Genomic DNA, 14,885 nt, shown 5'->3' on the forward strand with positions numbered 1-14,885 from the left:
AGCGCTATTGCTATAGTTGTCACTACGTCTTTATTTTACTGCACTAACAATTGTTTTTTTTGTCAGTTCATCTGAAGCTTGTTTTGATGAATCGAGTAATCGGTGAGGCCCTTGGCGGACCAAATCAACATGAACCAAACATAAACGGTTTCACTTCTTTCACTTCCGCTCCAATTCCCATATTGCAGCCTTGAATATCGGCCAATGCCGATATCGATCTGACATCAGCACAGATCTTTTTACTTGTTTAGTGGCATGGAATGTCAGAAAAGGCTTGATCAAGTGATATTACTCAAACAGAGAGTAGGTATGAGAAAAACGGGCCCATTCACTTCTTGATGCATTTGGTATGTGGTTAATGTAGCGAGGCCTGACGTGCTCAATGAAGCGTTTAAACCATTAGTCACCGTTAGCATTAGTCACCAACGACATGTGGTCCTTCAAATCTGCGATGAGATTGTTCGTATTAAACTTCCCCAGTTCTCTTTAATTCAGTTAATCTTGATTAATCCAATACCAAAATAGTTGTCGATTAATTGGATAATCGATTAATCATCCATTAATTGTTGCAGCTCTCGTCTGTATGTTTCACCCTTTTCCGTCTCCCTGTCCACCCCGAGGTGATCCAACCAGATCCCAGATTGGACAATCAGGTGTTGAAGTTGATGCTAGCAGTTTGCTGCTTTCTTTTCACCCCTTGTCCATCCCCAGGTTCTCCAACCATGTTCCACATAATGGACCTCTTCAATCCCTGCATCCAATGTTTATCCGGCCTGTTCAGCACTACACAAGCAGGCGATGAAGTTGACGTTCTCACGATGTGTTACTGCATCTCTCTTCTCCCTGTGCCTCCCCAGGCTCCCCCATTTTTACTCCAATCCCAGGGAACGGACCGTTGCAATCCTTGTCATCATGAGCTTCTCTTTGGCCACTCTTGAGCCACTTACTGTTCGGTGGCTTCAGAACTGACACAGCAATACAACTAGAACAGGGAGGACACAGCAGGTTCACCTGTTATACTGCAAAGCTGTTCTGTCTAAATAAATCAATCAAATCAAAATAAAAAACAAGTGTACATTAACTTTAACTTATAATTTCACTTGTGTCTTTTTTCATCATTCTGTTCAAATGACGCATTTCCGCATGTATTTTTTAGCATATAAACTAGTTTATAACATTCAAAAGTAGCTTCACTGCCATTGTAGCATTGGACTTCGAACTCATGGAAGCAAGAAAATAGTGCGCGTAAGAAGCCTCGCATGGCGGAGGGGGGGTTATCCAAGGTGTTTGAGACGGATGAGGGAGGAGGTGGGGGCCACTGTGGGGAGGTAAAGGGGGAAGAGAGGGGAGGGCAGGGAGGCTGAAATTGGGCGGACACATAAAAAGTGCGCGGAGTCTCGGATGCTGGATCATTTTGGACACGTCCCTCCTCCTCTGCGCAACGCCTGGCTGGCCCCACGCTACCTCCCTCCCTTACTCCCTTCCTCTCCTCACTCCCTCCTTTCATCCATCCATCCATCCATTCCCCCCTCTAAACCGAGGAGCGGTACCGGTTGATCCACGTTGGAGGCAGCTCGGCCCGGTCCGGAGACATCTTTTTAAGGGATTAATGGGCCCCAAAGACGCGAGACTTCTACTTTAAGGCTCATTAAGGCGTTTTTTTTCCAAATAATAATAATAATAATAATAATTGTTCCAGGACTGGACTGCCTCTCACCTCAATCTTACTCGATTTGGACCTGGACCTCTACTGATGGTGAGTCCCTGAAGTGTCCTCGGTGAGGCGTTCACGAAGCCAACCTGTTGAATTAGAAGTGTGTGTGCGTGAGTGTGCGCGATCGATTTAGAAACATCCGTTTGTGGTGCGTCACGACAACAAAGTGCATTTTTTACGCATAGCGTCGCCCCAATTCCTCATAATTCCTCATTGTTCAACTCTTGTTTTGGACTTTTGCGCGTTTTTCCTGCTGTTGTGCAACATCTGGTGCAACTGTGCGAGGAGCTAAGATTGGAAACGGAGACCGCGAATTCGTTAACTGTTATGTCACGTCGTGTTGATGTTTTTGTGTAAAATGTCTCAATTGTGCAGGACAAAGGCTGCCTTGCACACACACGCATACACACGCACGCACACACGCACACGAGCAAGCAAGCTGACGTGTAAATCAAGTTGCAATAACACCAACGTGGCTCAAATGTTTGCATTAGTTACACTAATTTCCTTTCATTAATTGAATGAAACACATGATCCGTACTGTACATACAGTACATTCGAAATAATACATGCAGTTTTACTATATTATATTATTTATTTACGTGTTATTTTTTCATTTGAATTGAAATGCAACAATTTTCTTGATTCATTACGATTTATTTTGAGAATTATTGCCTTCTTTTATGTGCATTTCTTTTATTGTAATGCGTTTGTGAACTAGTAGCCACCTAAGCAAATCAATTCTAACAAACTATATTTGTTTCATTGATTTAAATGCCGCAAATACTATTTTCTATGAACTAAATTAATTTGGAAAAAATCTGGCTTTTTCTTGCGCTGTTCTTGCTCTGCTGCTGATATCCCAAAGGTAAAGAAATATACTACTTTAATGTCGTAAATGAATAAAAGTTACCTCATTTACAGTAATTGTTATCCTATTGCTGACGTGTCCAAACTTTCTCCACTGGAGACAAAAAAAAAATGAAAGAAAGCAGGGGGGGTTACTTTGATAGTCTTCACCTAAAAGCAGTTTAACATCAGTCAAACAGTTGAATGCTGTATATTTAAAGGCACAATGCAGATAGTTCCATATTAGTGTGATCATATTGCTTTTTCTTTCCAGTCAATTTTATTTTTTAGAACATGCCACGATAATTAACCACGGATAGGCCCCGGGCCACACTTTGCACACCCCAGGCCTATTGTGGTGCCTGCTATTGATATAAATACAAAGCGACATCAGACTAGTTTGCAGCCGTTGACTGTAAACTACTTTGGGACATCCGAAAACGATAAAAATCAAGGAGGGTCGGGGGATCGGTCTGTTCCCGTGGCAACCCCCCACCCTTGGTAATAGTCAAATTCTTCAAGAAACACATTATCTCTAGCTTAGAGCTGGTTGGAGCTAATTGCAGGCTGTTTGTTGTTGCAAAATCTCTATCTGCTTGTTTGGTAATGTGTTCTGAAACCAGGCTGACGTATTCAGAAGGGGATAAATAAGTGGGATGTGGTGTCAAAACAAAGCCATAATCATTGTTGTTTTTTGGTTTTATCCCCTTCAGCCCAAATGAGTCCGTGTTCCATCATCGTCGTCTTGCTTTTTTGGCCCGTAGCTTTGTTTAAAGCGGCTGGTTACAGTTGCGAGATGTTTAGTGTAGGTCAGTGTTTCGTAGTGCTATGAATCCCTGTAATCATGGGAGAGGCCCTCTCGTTGTACAAAGAACGTTTGTTGTCACTGATGCACACGCACACACACACATACGTTACAACTACTCCTCTCCCCCCAACACACACACACACACACACACACACACCTCCCACCCCATGGGTAATAGAGCTGATCATGTTCTGAACTGTCCTCTCTCTCTCTCATCACTCTGCAACGGTTCTCACGAACATGCAATGGCTGCCGATTGCCTGAATGTGCGTACGTGTGTGTGTGTGTGTGTGTGTGTGTGTGTGTGTGTGTGTGTGTGTGTATACGCACACGCTAAATCTAGTGTCATGACCGAGACAGCAGAGGTCAATCTGAGGTCAAAGTCTAATAAGGGGAAAATATCCTAGAGTACATGTGAAGCGGTGCGAGCGATTAATTGGTGGCTAAGAACTGTGGAGAGTTGAATTGTTGATTAATTGCCAATTGAAGCAACGGAGCCAAAAGGAAGTGCAATGCTTGGCTGTAACCAGCAGAGGCACCACTGAGTCAATCTCAACAAGAGATCGTCAGACATGCAAATTGGTGCATCGCTTTTAAAACAATTGAAAAAATGACAAATGTGATCTACGGCGCATGCGTCCAAACGATGACCAAAACACCAGCGCCACACTCTGAGCTGAAAACACTTTTACGGTCGTGATTCAACACTGTGTGCAATTCAAAATACACCCCCCACCCCCACCCAGCCAGCCAGCGCCGTGCACACACATACCACTGCTTTTCTCCCACTGTGCCAGCCGGTTCAAAAAGCGTACATCATAAATCAAAAAAACCTTACTATGCAGTTTTCATGGCATGGAGTTTCACACATGTTGCTTCACTTGACAAGACTATTAATGCCGTTAAGTCGAAGCAGATATTTTTTATTTTTTGCAGTGTTTCTTTTGGAGAGAGGCCTCTGCTTGGATGTGTCATCCTTTGATTGAAGTCGTTTTCTGGAGATTCACATTTTACATCGAAACTAATAGTACTGTCAAAGAGTAGAAAGCATGGGTGATTACTTCTTGGAAGGATCTACTTCAGGCACATTTAGAACAAGAGGTGCGTTTTAGTCCAGCTCGATTTGGAATCACGTAGCACAGTCTTGTTTTTTTCCCCAGTAAGCTGCAAAGGTAGTGAGCTATCGCAAAAGGACATAATAATCACAACAGAACTAATCAATGGACTACAATGTTCGTACCCCAATGAAAGGGTGACAAAAAAGAGGTACGATACCACTGACAGATTTTGATGATGAAAACTCAAAAAGTTCCATGTCTAAGGGAAACGAATGTTACTGCTCGGTGGAAGCGGGAATTCAGTAACTTGTCTGAAAGACCTAATCAGGTTGATTGCTCCGGATGGGACTTCTGGTGGAACAATAGTTGTTTTTTGACACATTTTTGATTATTAGCTGTTGGTTTGGCAAATGTCTAACTTGAACGGCCAAGCAAGAATGGAAACGTTTATTTTTTGTACTTTTCAAACGTTTCACACATAAATGAAATTGTCCGATCCCTGAATGAAAGCAACATGCAGGCCAGGCCGCTAGAGGGCAGTAGCATTTAGTAAAGAAACCGATTGCTATTCAAACACAACTATCACTTTCAGCACCATTGACGTACGTAATGCGTGTAATGCGGTAAGAAGCGCGAGGTTCCACCGTTGTTGCACATTCTGAACACTCATTTTCACTAACAACCATTTGCAGTGTTCAGACGCTGTTGATGCTTTTCAAAACCAGTCAGTTTGCTTTTTCACGTTGCCAGAATAAAAGCTAGCTTGTCCCGCGAGCAGCAGTTCTAATCTGATGCCGCTCTTATTTTCTTCTCCCAAAAATGTGTACAGTCGCTGCAATCCTCCAGCGTACTTAACTCGGTAATTAAGTTTATACGTTCTTTGTGTGTGTTTCTTCCAGGAACAGGCTCACTCCTACGTTCTCTTGCAGCCACCCAACACCACCTAACATTTCCTGGAAGAACGTGTCCGCCGCCCGCTCCCAACAAACATGGACTGTTTTCCCATGCTTTATTTTCTGTCGGTGAGTATGTGTCTTGTGCCTTTTTTGATTTATGGGGATGCAAATTGCTTTTTGGTATAAACAGGAGGTGCTTAGTCACTTTGTTCTGTTAAATCTAAGCTCCTTAGCAACTTACAACTGACCATGACCTTTTGGTTGGCCCTTTATTTGGCCAACGAAAGTGGAGGGAAGGGTGAAATTCAGTCTTACCTTTGAAGTATTTCACCAAAGGGCGAATATAAATGATCTAAAGAGGTTCTTGTTTACTGTAAACAAGCCAGATTTCATTATTAAAATCAATTAATGGCAGGTGGTTATGAAATCCAGGCACGAATGTCGCTTTCTGCTGTTGTCGTAACCTGCGCCATCTGCTGCTCCCGTCAGAGACATCATGATTCCTGGTAATCGAATGCTGATGGTCCTTTTCATATGCCAAGTCCTGCTGGGAGAGAGCAACCATGCTAGTCTAATACCTGAAGAAGGGAAAAAGAAAGTGCCGGGCCTGCAGGGTCGTTCGGACGCTCAGAGTCATGAACTGCTGCGGGACTTCGAGGCCACCCTGCTGCACATGTTCGGCCTCAAAAGGCGGCCGAGGCCCAGCCGCTCGGCCGCCGTGCCTCGCTACCTGCTTGACCTCTATCGGCTGCAGTCTGGGGAGGCAGAGGAGACGGGCGCTGCCGATATCACTTTTGAGTACCCGGAGAGGTCGGCCAGCCGAGCCAACACCGTGAGGGGCTTCCACCATGAGGGTAAGGAGGGAAAAAAATGTGACGTGTGGTGGGAAGTTGTGATTTCATCGGGGTTGGCGAGGTCTGCAAAGTATTAAAACATCTCTTGAAACAAGATTAGAAGACAGCTCCACCCACATTACTATAACCAAAGATTTTTAAGGATGTGGTCACCAAAGGCTGCCTGATGAGCTGTGAAAATCTGCTAGAAAAACTCTCAAGAGCCTCGTTCGACTAAAGTGTTTGGTTAGCAGCTTAAGGAGAAGCATACCTTCATATTACTGACTTCTAACCACACCCTGCCGCGAGCAGCTCGAAAAAAGTAAAAAACCTGGACTGCCTCTCACACAGTCCGGTTTATGTGCAGATGGTCTCTCTTTCGAAAAGGACCTTCCTCAACGTGCAATTATCTTTACTGCTACTCTGCCGCATTCTAAATAAAGATGCCTAAACGGCAAACAATGTGGGTGCTGGGAGCAGACGTTGGAGCTCTCTGGAGGGATGGAAAAAACAGTCTCACAGGGGCCGGGTGCGACGCAGGGGACAGGACGTCGTTGTGGCGACCGAGGCGGCAGCTCTGATTAATGTTGGAAAAACTTGCGGCCGACTGATCCGCTGGAGGTAAAGTTCGGAAACCCTTTAACGGGTAAAGGGTGAAAGGATCAAGTTCGAGGGGAAACGAGTGCCATGGACTTGGGAATCTTTAAATGCCTACAGAACCAGCACGGGACACACACATCAAAGCATTGTTTGCTGTCGTTTATCAAGTTAACTCAACGCGTGACCTCCATTTTTAATTCTTTTTGTCTCCTAATACAAAAACCCCCCCAGAAAACTCATATTGTGTGACAAATTTTGCTATTTTTTCATCTACTTTTTCAGAAAGTCGCAAAAACATTGTTTTCCAGTGGACACCGATGAGACCATTTGACTCATTATCGTATCTTCACATCTCCCAATACATTTTCTTCACATCCAAGAAACACATGCAAGTCACTCTTGCTGTTTTACCGATAAAAGAAGTGGAGATGCATGATTTTCATTGGACAGTGATGAAATATACTACAGTTTGTATGATTTGTGTCTTTGCATCCAAACAATTCAAGTCATACGTGCGGATTTTGAGATACAAAGAAAATAACGAGATACGGATAGGAATGACATATTTACGCTTGAGTACCAACTAAAATATGTGTACAAAAAATAATAATAGGTTGCTCTAAGGGTGCCAATTTTGCTTACGTCAGTGTAAGCCAAGTATATGGAACTGGCCAGATGTACTTACTGTTCCTTTTCTGTGTACTTCACAGGAGGCGTGCTCTGATCCCTTCATAGAAAGCAAATTATAAATGACCTAGACTTGAAATCAACTTCTATTGTCGCAATGGTAGTCAGGAAGAAGCTGTACGTGTGATGCAATGTGTGTGGAAGTCTACTTCCCCGGACAATAATTTACCCTTCCGTCTTTTTTTTTTGAAGGCTAAGCTATGTTAATAATATCCTTTGAGCTCTTTCGAGTGGGAGTGCTGCCTTTCAGCTCTCCGATTCACTCGATATTTTGAAGTTTTTCATTCGTTCCACCTCCGCCGCCTTCTACCGCTCGCGATGGAAACGACAAATATCTTAAGCGAACAAACTGCGGCGCTAATCAGAAGCACAGCAGGGTTTTAATAATGAGAACCACCTGGGCAAGATTAGTGTCTGGGTGTGAAATAACAGGGGTGGATTGAGCAGGAAAATAGTAGACACAACATTCCTCTCCTTCTCCCCCCCCCTCCACTCCAACAATGGTGATCTTGCCAGAAATCTGCGGAGCGAGCGTGGAACAGGGAGCCTCCACTGTGTTTATACTGTAGCTGTGGTACGTTAATCACCACCCTCCTCGTGATGCGTGTTGCAGCAAAGAGCTCGGGGAAAGGCACTGAGTCCACTTGGACGGATGCTACTTCGTAAACGGAGTATATCTTCGCACGTTTTGGACCTTGTCTTGCCCCTGTGGTGGTATTCTTAAAAATACTACTTATCAAAACGTACCTGCCGCTTTTGGTCCAGAAAAAGGTAGAAACAGTTAGTTTGAAGTCCAGTGACGAGTCTTAAGGGGTAGATTGCACCTTGAGGAACTAAAACAGGGTTTAACCACCATTTTGTTTCAGAGGCTGCGTGGCCCTTAGCACTTCAACTTACCTGATGAAGAATTCGAACACCTCTTGCCAGACGTGAACGCGCAAAACCAAAGGCTAAGGGCTAAAACAAGGGGTCACAGGGTAGAACTGAGACTGGCGCTACATAAGAAATTTGAGGCAACTGGGACAATTTTCAGAAGGCCTCTCATCAGGTATTACGCATTTTGGAAATGTTAATTCAGTGCCTTCATGAGAAATCATTTTAAGTTCCAACAAGCACAAAAGAGGTCGGAGGTTATGCCTTTATCAAACTGATTTTACGGAAACTATCCGGACGGCAGGTAAAGGATTTTTTAAATGTGTCATCGTGAACACTCTCGGCCGATATTGCTTCTTCAGCTGTTGTAATGTGCGTTACCGCTACCTACAGAAGGACCAAAAAGATTAACTTACGACGTGTTCTGCGCTCTTTCTTAAACGTTTTAGAAAAGGCTATCTTTTGCGTATGTCTGTTTGTTGAAATAGACTCGCCGTGTTTGGACTAGCGACCCCAACAAGGAGTACAGTTGGGTTTAAAGTTGACCTACCGATATTAGATGATTTCTAATAATGTCTTCTTTTGTTGGCCTTCAGAGCACATGGAAAAAGTCCACGAGATGGACGACGGTGAGGCCACGCCCCTCCGTTTCCTCTTCAACGTCAGCAGCATTCCCGAGGATGAGCTGCTCTCCTCCGCTGAACTGCGGCTCTACCGGCATCAGATCGACGAGGCGGGCAGCAACATCCTCTCCGACGGCCTTCACCGGATAAATGTGTACGAGGTGCTGAAGGCCCCGCGGCCCGGCCAGCTCATCACGCAACTCCTGGACACGCGACTGGTGCGCCACAACATGTCGCAATGGGAGAGCTTTGACGTCAGCCCTGCCGTGCTGCGTTGGACTCGCGAGCGCCTCCCCAATCACGGGTTGGTGGTGGAAGTTCTCCACCTCAACAAGACGCCCCACCACCATGGCAAACACGTCCGCATCAGCCGCTCGCTCCACCAAGAGCCCGGCGAGGACTGGGAGCAGATACGCCCCCTCTTGGTGACCTTCGGCCACGACGGGAAGGGCCACCCATTGACCAAGCGGGCCAAGCGCAGCCCCAAGCAGCGGGGCCGCAAGCGCAACCGCAACTGCCGGCGTCACGCGCTCTACGTCGACTTCAGTGACGTGGGGTGGAATGACTGGATAGTGGCGCCCCCTGGTTACCAGGCCTATTACTGCCACGGGGAATGCCCCTTCCCCCTGGCCGATCACCTGAACTCAACCAACCACGCCATTGTCCAGACACTGGTGAACTCCGTCAACAACAACATTCCCAAGGCGTGCTGCGTGCCCACGGAGCTCAGCGCCATTTCCATGCTCTACCTGGACGAACACGACAAGGTGGTCCTAAAGAACTACCAGGAAATGGTGGTGGAGGGCTGCGGCTGCCGCTAAGCCAACCACGACTTGGACTTAAACATCAAAAAAAGCAGCAGAAGGTCTTTACTCCCCCCCAAAAAAGTTCACTTGGACCCTTATTTATAACTTTTATGTTGAGGTGTATTTTTGTCTCACTTTTTTTTTGGTTTCTTTGACAATATGATCATATATTTTGACAAAATATATATATTTATATCTACATATTGAAAATAAATCGAGTCCTTATTTTAAACATGAAAAAAGCTGTACAACTTGTCATAATGTACATTAGATTGTATACGTTTTTATTGATAAAATAGTACAAAAAAAGTCATCTTAAGACCCGACAAAGTTTATTTACTGGTAATATTTATTGCTGTCACACTAGAAGAACAGAAGTGAATTCTCATCAATTAGAGCACTGTGTGAATTTGTTCGGTTTGAGATCATCGGCAATGTACAGTTGACCTTATTTAACCTCTCTGCTTTGATATTAAAGTGATTAATTTAAACAACCCCCCCAGAAAGCTAATCATTTCATGTAAGGTATGCAAAAAATAGTGTTGAAGGGTGCTGTAGATTTTTTGTTTTCATTCCAAGCATGCACATGTACACCGAAAAGAGAAGACATAGTGCCATTCCTTTCCCCAAATAAAAGAATGTTTTTTTTAAAAAGGATTTCTTTGCAGCGTTTCAGTGATTCACATCTCACAAGAACAGCGTTCTTGTCAATGGCCGTCGCTGCTAAGGATGTTTAATTCCATTTCAGAGACAGTAGTCGGCCTTTAGTTAGGCACCCATTGTTCTCGCATTTCACTTTAATGTCAATTAGGCTAACATGCGCTCGGACACTCGCTAATCCAATTGCCGCCCGGCTGGGGGTGAGGGCGAGCCCATTGTTCCCCCCAACGTTCCCCACGTCGGGGGTATGATTGCGGGCGATGTGTCCCAGGCCGACGCAAGGCGGCGGAATCCTCAGAAGAATCAAAGGTTAGACGCTCTGTCTCCTGCCTTTGTCTCATGCCGGCACAGCAAAAGACGCCTGTCTCCAACCTGTGCCCCCGCCACACAATGGGCCTCGACATCACTTATTTACAAGCTGACGGCCGGCCCAAATTATATGATAATGTTTGGAGAGAGCAGCTCCTTTGAACTGCTGCTTGAAAGGGGCGGGGGCGAAGGGGTATGGGTTTGCATTGTTTTGCGGAGAGTGCCGTGTACATCGTGCTGTAAGGAACTGCTTCACTTTGTCACAAACCAGGCCAGACCGCTCATTGCGACGCGTGGGAATTCAACCCCTGACTGTCGTTACGCTACTTTTTATTTTACTCTTCTGCAATTTTTCACAGGCGTTTTCAACAAAAAGTAGTTGCAAATGTATTAATGCCAAGAAAGTGCGAGGATTGTGTCGGGCCGTGCGACACAGAAAGGGTGAATAATACAGAAATTGAAATAAATTGAATTAAAAAAGAAGAAGAAGAAAATATTTTTATTGGTAAAAATGCATTATGATAACATAGGCAGGAAAATACAATAAAGGGCAACACAATTGCGTCTCCAATTCTTTAGCTGGACAATAAACATCTTTGTTGCTGTCCAGTGGAAAGCATGTCATCAACATGTTTTGGGGGTACGGTTAAAAAAAATCCCTTTTTAGGGGGTTTGGTTTTTGTGGCTCAAAATTAAATGATTTTAAAAAATGTAGAAATACATGATCACAGTTATTTTCAATAGGACTTTAAATGTTCGAGCAGCTCGCAACATCATTTCTCACAAATGTTCTCTACTTGATTACTGTTTTTTTTAAGAAGAAATGTGGCGATATGTGCTTTCATTGGAAGATTTTGTGTAATAAATCACTATATTGCGTTTGAAATGCCGATTTAATGTCATATAAAACCCCGCTTTTCTATCCTGGTACATAACTATAAAGTCCAATCCAGGTTTTATTTCCCTGGTGTGTTTTAACTCCAGACGACGTAGGTGAGCTGCAGTCATGACAAGCTCGGTTTGTTAGCCTTTCCTGCGCCGTGCGTGTGCGTGTCGCCCCTCCCCGCGGGCCCTCTAATGGCCACCGGGCGTCCCTTTGATGCTCCGCATATCAGTGTCAAAAAGACAGAAAGGAAAAAAAAAGAGGTTGAAAAAGAAGAATTTCATTTTGAAGTGGCTGAAGGCCGAAGAAAAGCAGGCTGGGAGGAGGCACATGGATGCGTGTGTCCGGGAACAAGCCGGCGGGAGGTGGTGGTTGTTTGACAGTGCAATTACAACATTTCAACTGCTCCCCCTCCCCAAAGTCGAGATAACATCAGCTAGTTATGGTAATTGTCTGCCTGTTCATTATCTTGCTACTCCACACAAAGAGGCCATGCGTGTTCATTTAAAGGCCCAAAGAGGGATCAGCCAGTTCAGTGCATCGAGCTACTGAAAAACGTACAGCGTACTTGAAATGCCTAATGGCCTTCTGTTTGGTTTCATTGGCTTTTTGGCCTCATCCAAGCTCAAAAGTTTGACGTATTGTCATGTTTGGTGGCTTCTGTGGTTTGTTTAGCTGATGTAGGTGATTTTTATGGTCCTTATACTCCGAGGATGATGACATTTCTATACAAACCTACTCTTTACTGTAGAAATACAAATACATAAATAGATAAAGTACAAAAAACAACAATAGTTCATGAAAATCCCAGTCATTTTAGTGCAAAGCTGGATAAAAATGCAGAAAAAGGAATTTATTGTTCTTTTGTCTCGACGGGTGATCGAAGCATTGATCGAAGCACCTCACAATGCAAATGGCACAGGCCAACTTGCTAACTAATAAAACAAGAAACAGACATACAGAAAAACAGTTCCTAAGCTAAAGGAATTTTATGTTGTTGCCATTTGCGTTATAATGGAGACATTCTCAAGATGAGATATTCTTTCTAGAAAGACAACAATCGCAAATACTTCACTTTGTGATTTTCGTCAACTTCTTTTCACTTTTATACAATGAAAACATAGAATGCACACGCATCTACAGTCGTCCCTCGCCATTTCGTGGTTCAAATTTCACTTTGTCACGGGTTTTTCAAAATACGTTAATTAATAAATCATCACTGTTTCGTGGTTGACAGCATATTATTGGTCAAAAAATATGCATATTAAATCAGATTTTACATAGTTTTGGCCTAAATTAAGCATTTTCAAGCATAAAAATGGCTAAACGAACAAAAACACAAATATAAGGCATTCATAAGACGCATTCAAATACGCTATATGTAGTATTCTACACTGGTCACTAGGTGTCAGTAATGTTACACTGATGAAACAATGATCACTGCATATGCAACTACAAAAATATTCCATTTCATACAGACCAAATCCTACTTCGCAGAAATTCACTTACCACGGTCGTGTCTGGAACCAATAAACGCAATAAACGAGGGCTTACTTACTGTATTCCTAACATTTTACGTTACTCTCCATAAACCACAAAGTGGCCTGCTAACTAGCATTTTTTTATTTTTATTTCCAAACTGTTCCCCCTGCCTGGGAGTCATAAACGGCCTGGTCATGTTGTTGCACGTCGTCCTCAGCAAACCAGTGAGTGACTCGCTAATATCGGGAAAGACAAACAAACATAAGTCACATTGGTAATCATTTTATACCATTCAGGACCCTTCACCTTTGACTGAATAGCTTTTGTTAGACTAAACCGGCCTTCCAGTTAGAGGGTTGCATTGTTCTGGCGTCGACGGGTTTAATATTTTACCCAGAAGTGAGTTCAATGACTTAAAGCAGGGTATATAATGTATTTACATTACTTTAATACTTCAGTCGGACATCAAGACTTTAACACACATTATGGAATCAGTCCCAAAGAGTCATCAGACACATGATTGCGAATAACTCCAGGAAATAGACTGTGAGAGTGTGTGCGTGTGTGTGTGTGTGTGTGAAGGGAGTTAAGGGGTGTGGGTGAATTGCAGAGGGAGTCCTTAAAAAACAGATCGAGGGCTTTGTCATTCCTTTGTGACGTGCCACTCAGTCTCCTGTAAGTGCTCATTCGCACGCCATTACAGGTGAGTCATTACACGAGCGGGTCTATTGACACTACTCGACTAATTGACCGGGGTGCAGTCTTCAAAAAGCTTTTTATTTGGACGTTCCACCGTAAAAAGCCCCAGTGTTTATTAGACAGTAAACCTCCTCACAGGCACAAAGGAAGACGATTCCGACTGGTCTTATTTCAGCGGGTTCGCTCCAAAAATGGCTCGACTGTCCCGATTTGGCGCGTGATAGCGACTTTCATGTAGAAAAACTATTAGAAATGAAGCCAGAGGTGTTTTAGCATATTTATCCGATCCTGTGATCAGCCGTCATTGGTACAACCCGCCACACAATACCGCAATTACGCCTGACATTTGCATTCATGTGACGGAAAATTTCTCAAGCCGACAGTTAAAAGCAGCGATGTGATCATTTGAGACCGTGAACACGACAACCTATGGCTGCTTGTCACCTGCTCACACTAATCCCCTTTTTTTTACAGGGGATATCATTTTCACGCACAGGTCTGAAACCTTACACCCGTCCCGTTGTCCGTCTGGGGTTATCTGGGTGACACCTTTGACTGTGACAATCCCAATCCCCCTCCCGCCCTGTCATCACACACGCCTTTGCATCAAGACATGGCAGGAGGGGGGCTTTTATCTAGAAAGGTCTGTCACAAGCGTTTGACCTCGGGGTCAGTGCCATAGAATACCTACAGTACAGGTATCTCATTGGCTACCGTGGCTGAGCATCAAGATACAGTTTAGTAGTAGCGGTTTTGCAGTCGAGCAACTCAGAATTTGTGAAGTTGTAAGGAACGTGTGGTCCAAAAGATAAATCAAAATCAAACCAATCAACCAAAGGTTATTTTTGCACTTTTTTAACGTATTTTCACAAGAGCCTTTTGAATAAAAATCCGTCACTACGCCGTCCTGGGGCATGAGCCTTTCAAAGTTCTGCGTTGGAGTTGAGCATGTGCCGTGCAATTCTCCACCAAAGTGCTAGGGCAGTGTTTTATGGTTAGTTGACTCGGTGACAAACCATGACGCTGGCCAACTATCTAGCAACTATCCAACAATGGCAACCAAAGCGACATGGAGAGTGTTACTGGCATGTGAACGAGATCATCA

General features: G+C 44.0%; 1 protein-coding gene across 1 annotated transcript; it reads left to right on the forward strand.

Moving 5' to 3' along the window:
• Positions 1–1,424: 1,424 nt before the first annotated feature.
• Positions 1,425–10,378, forward strand: bmp4 (bone morphogenetic protein 4). Its single transcript, XM_054797550.1, has 4 exons — positions 1,425–1,756; positions 5,329–5,451; positions 5,815–6,179; positions 8,915–10,378. The coding sequence occupies exons 3-4, from the start codon at positions 5,822–5,824 to the stop codon at positions 9,760–9,762; spliced, it is 1,206 nt and encodes a 401-aa protein (XP_054653525.1). The 5' UTR covers positions 1,425–1,756; positions 5,329–5,451; positions 5,815–5,821; the 3' UTR covers positions 9,763–10,378.
• Positions 10,379–14,885: the final 4,507 nt, after the last annotated feature.

This window comes from Dunckerocampus dactyliophorus, chromosome 13, assembly GCF_027744805.1.
Source record: "Dunckerocampus dactyliophorus isolate RoL2022-P2 chromosome 13, RoL_Ddac_1.1, whole genome shotgun sequence".
Taxonomy (NCBI): domain Eukaryota; kingdom Metazoa; phylum Chordata; class Actinopteri; order Syngnathiformes; family Syngnathidae; genus Dunckerocampus; species Dunckerocampus dactyliophorus.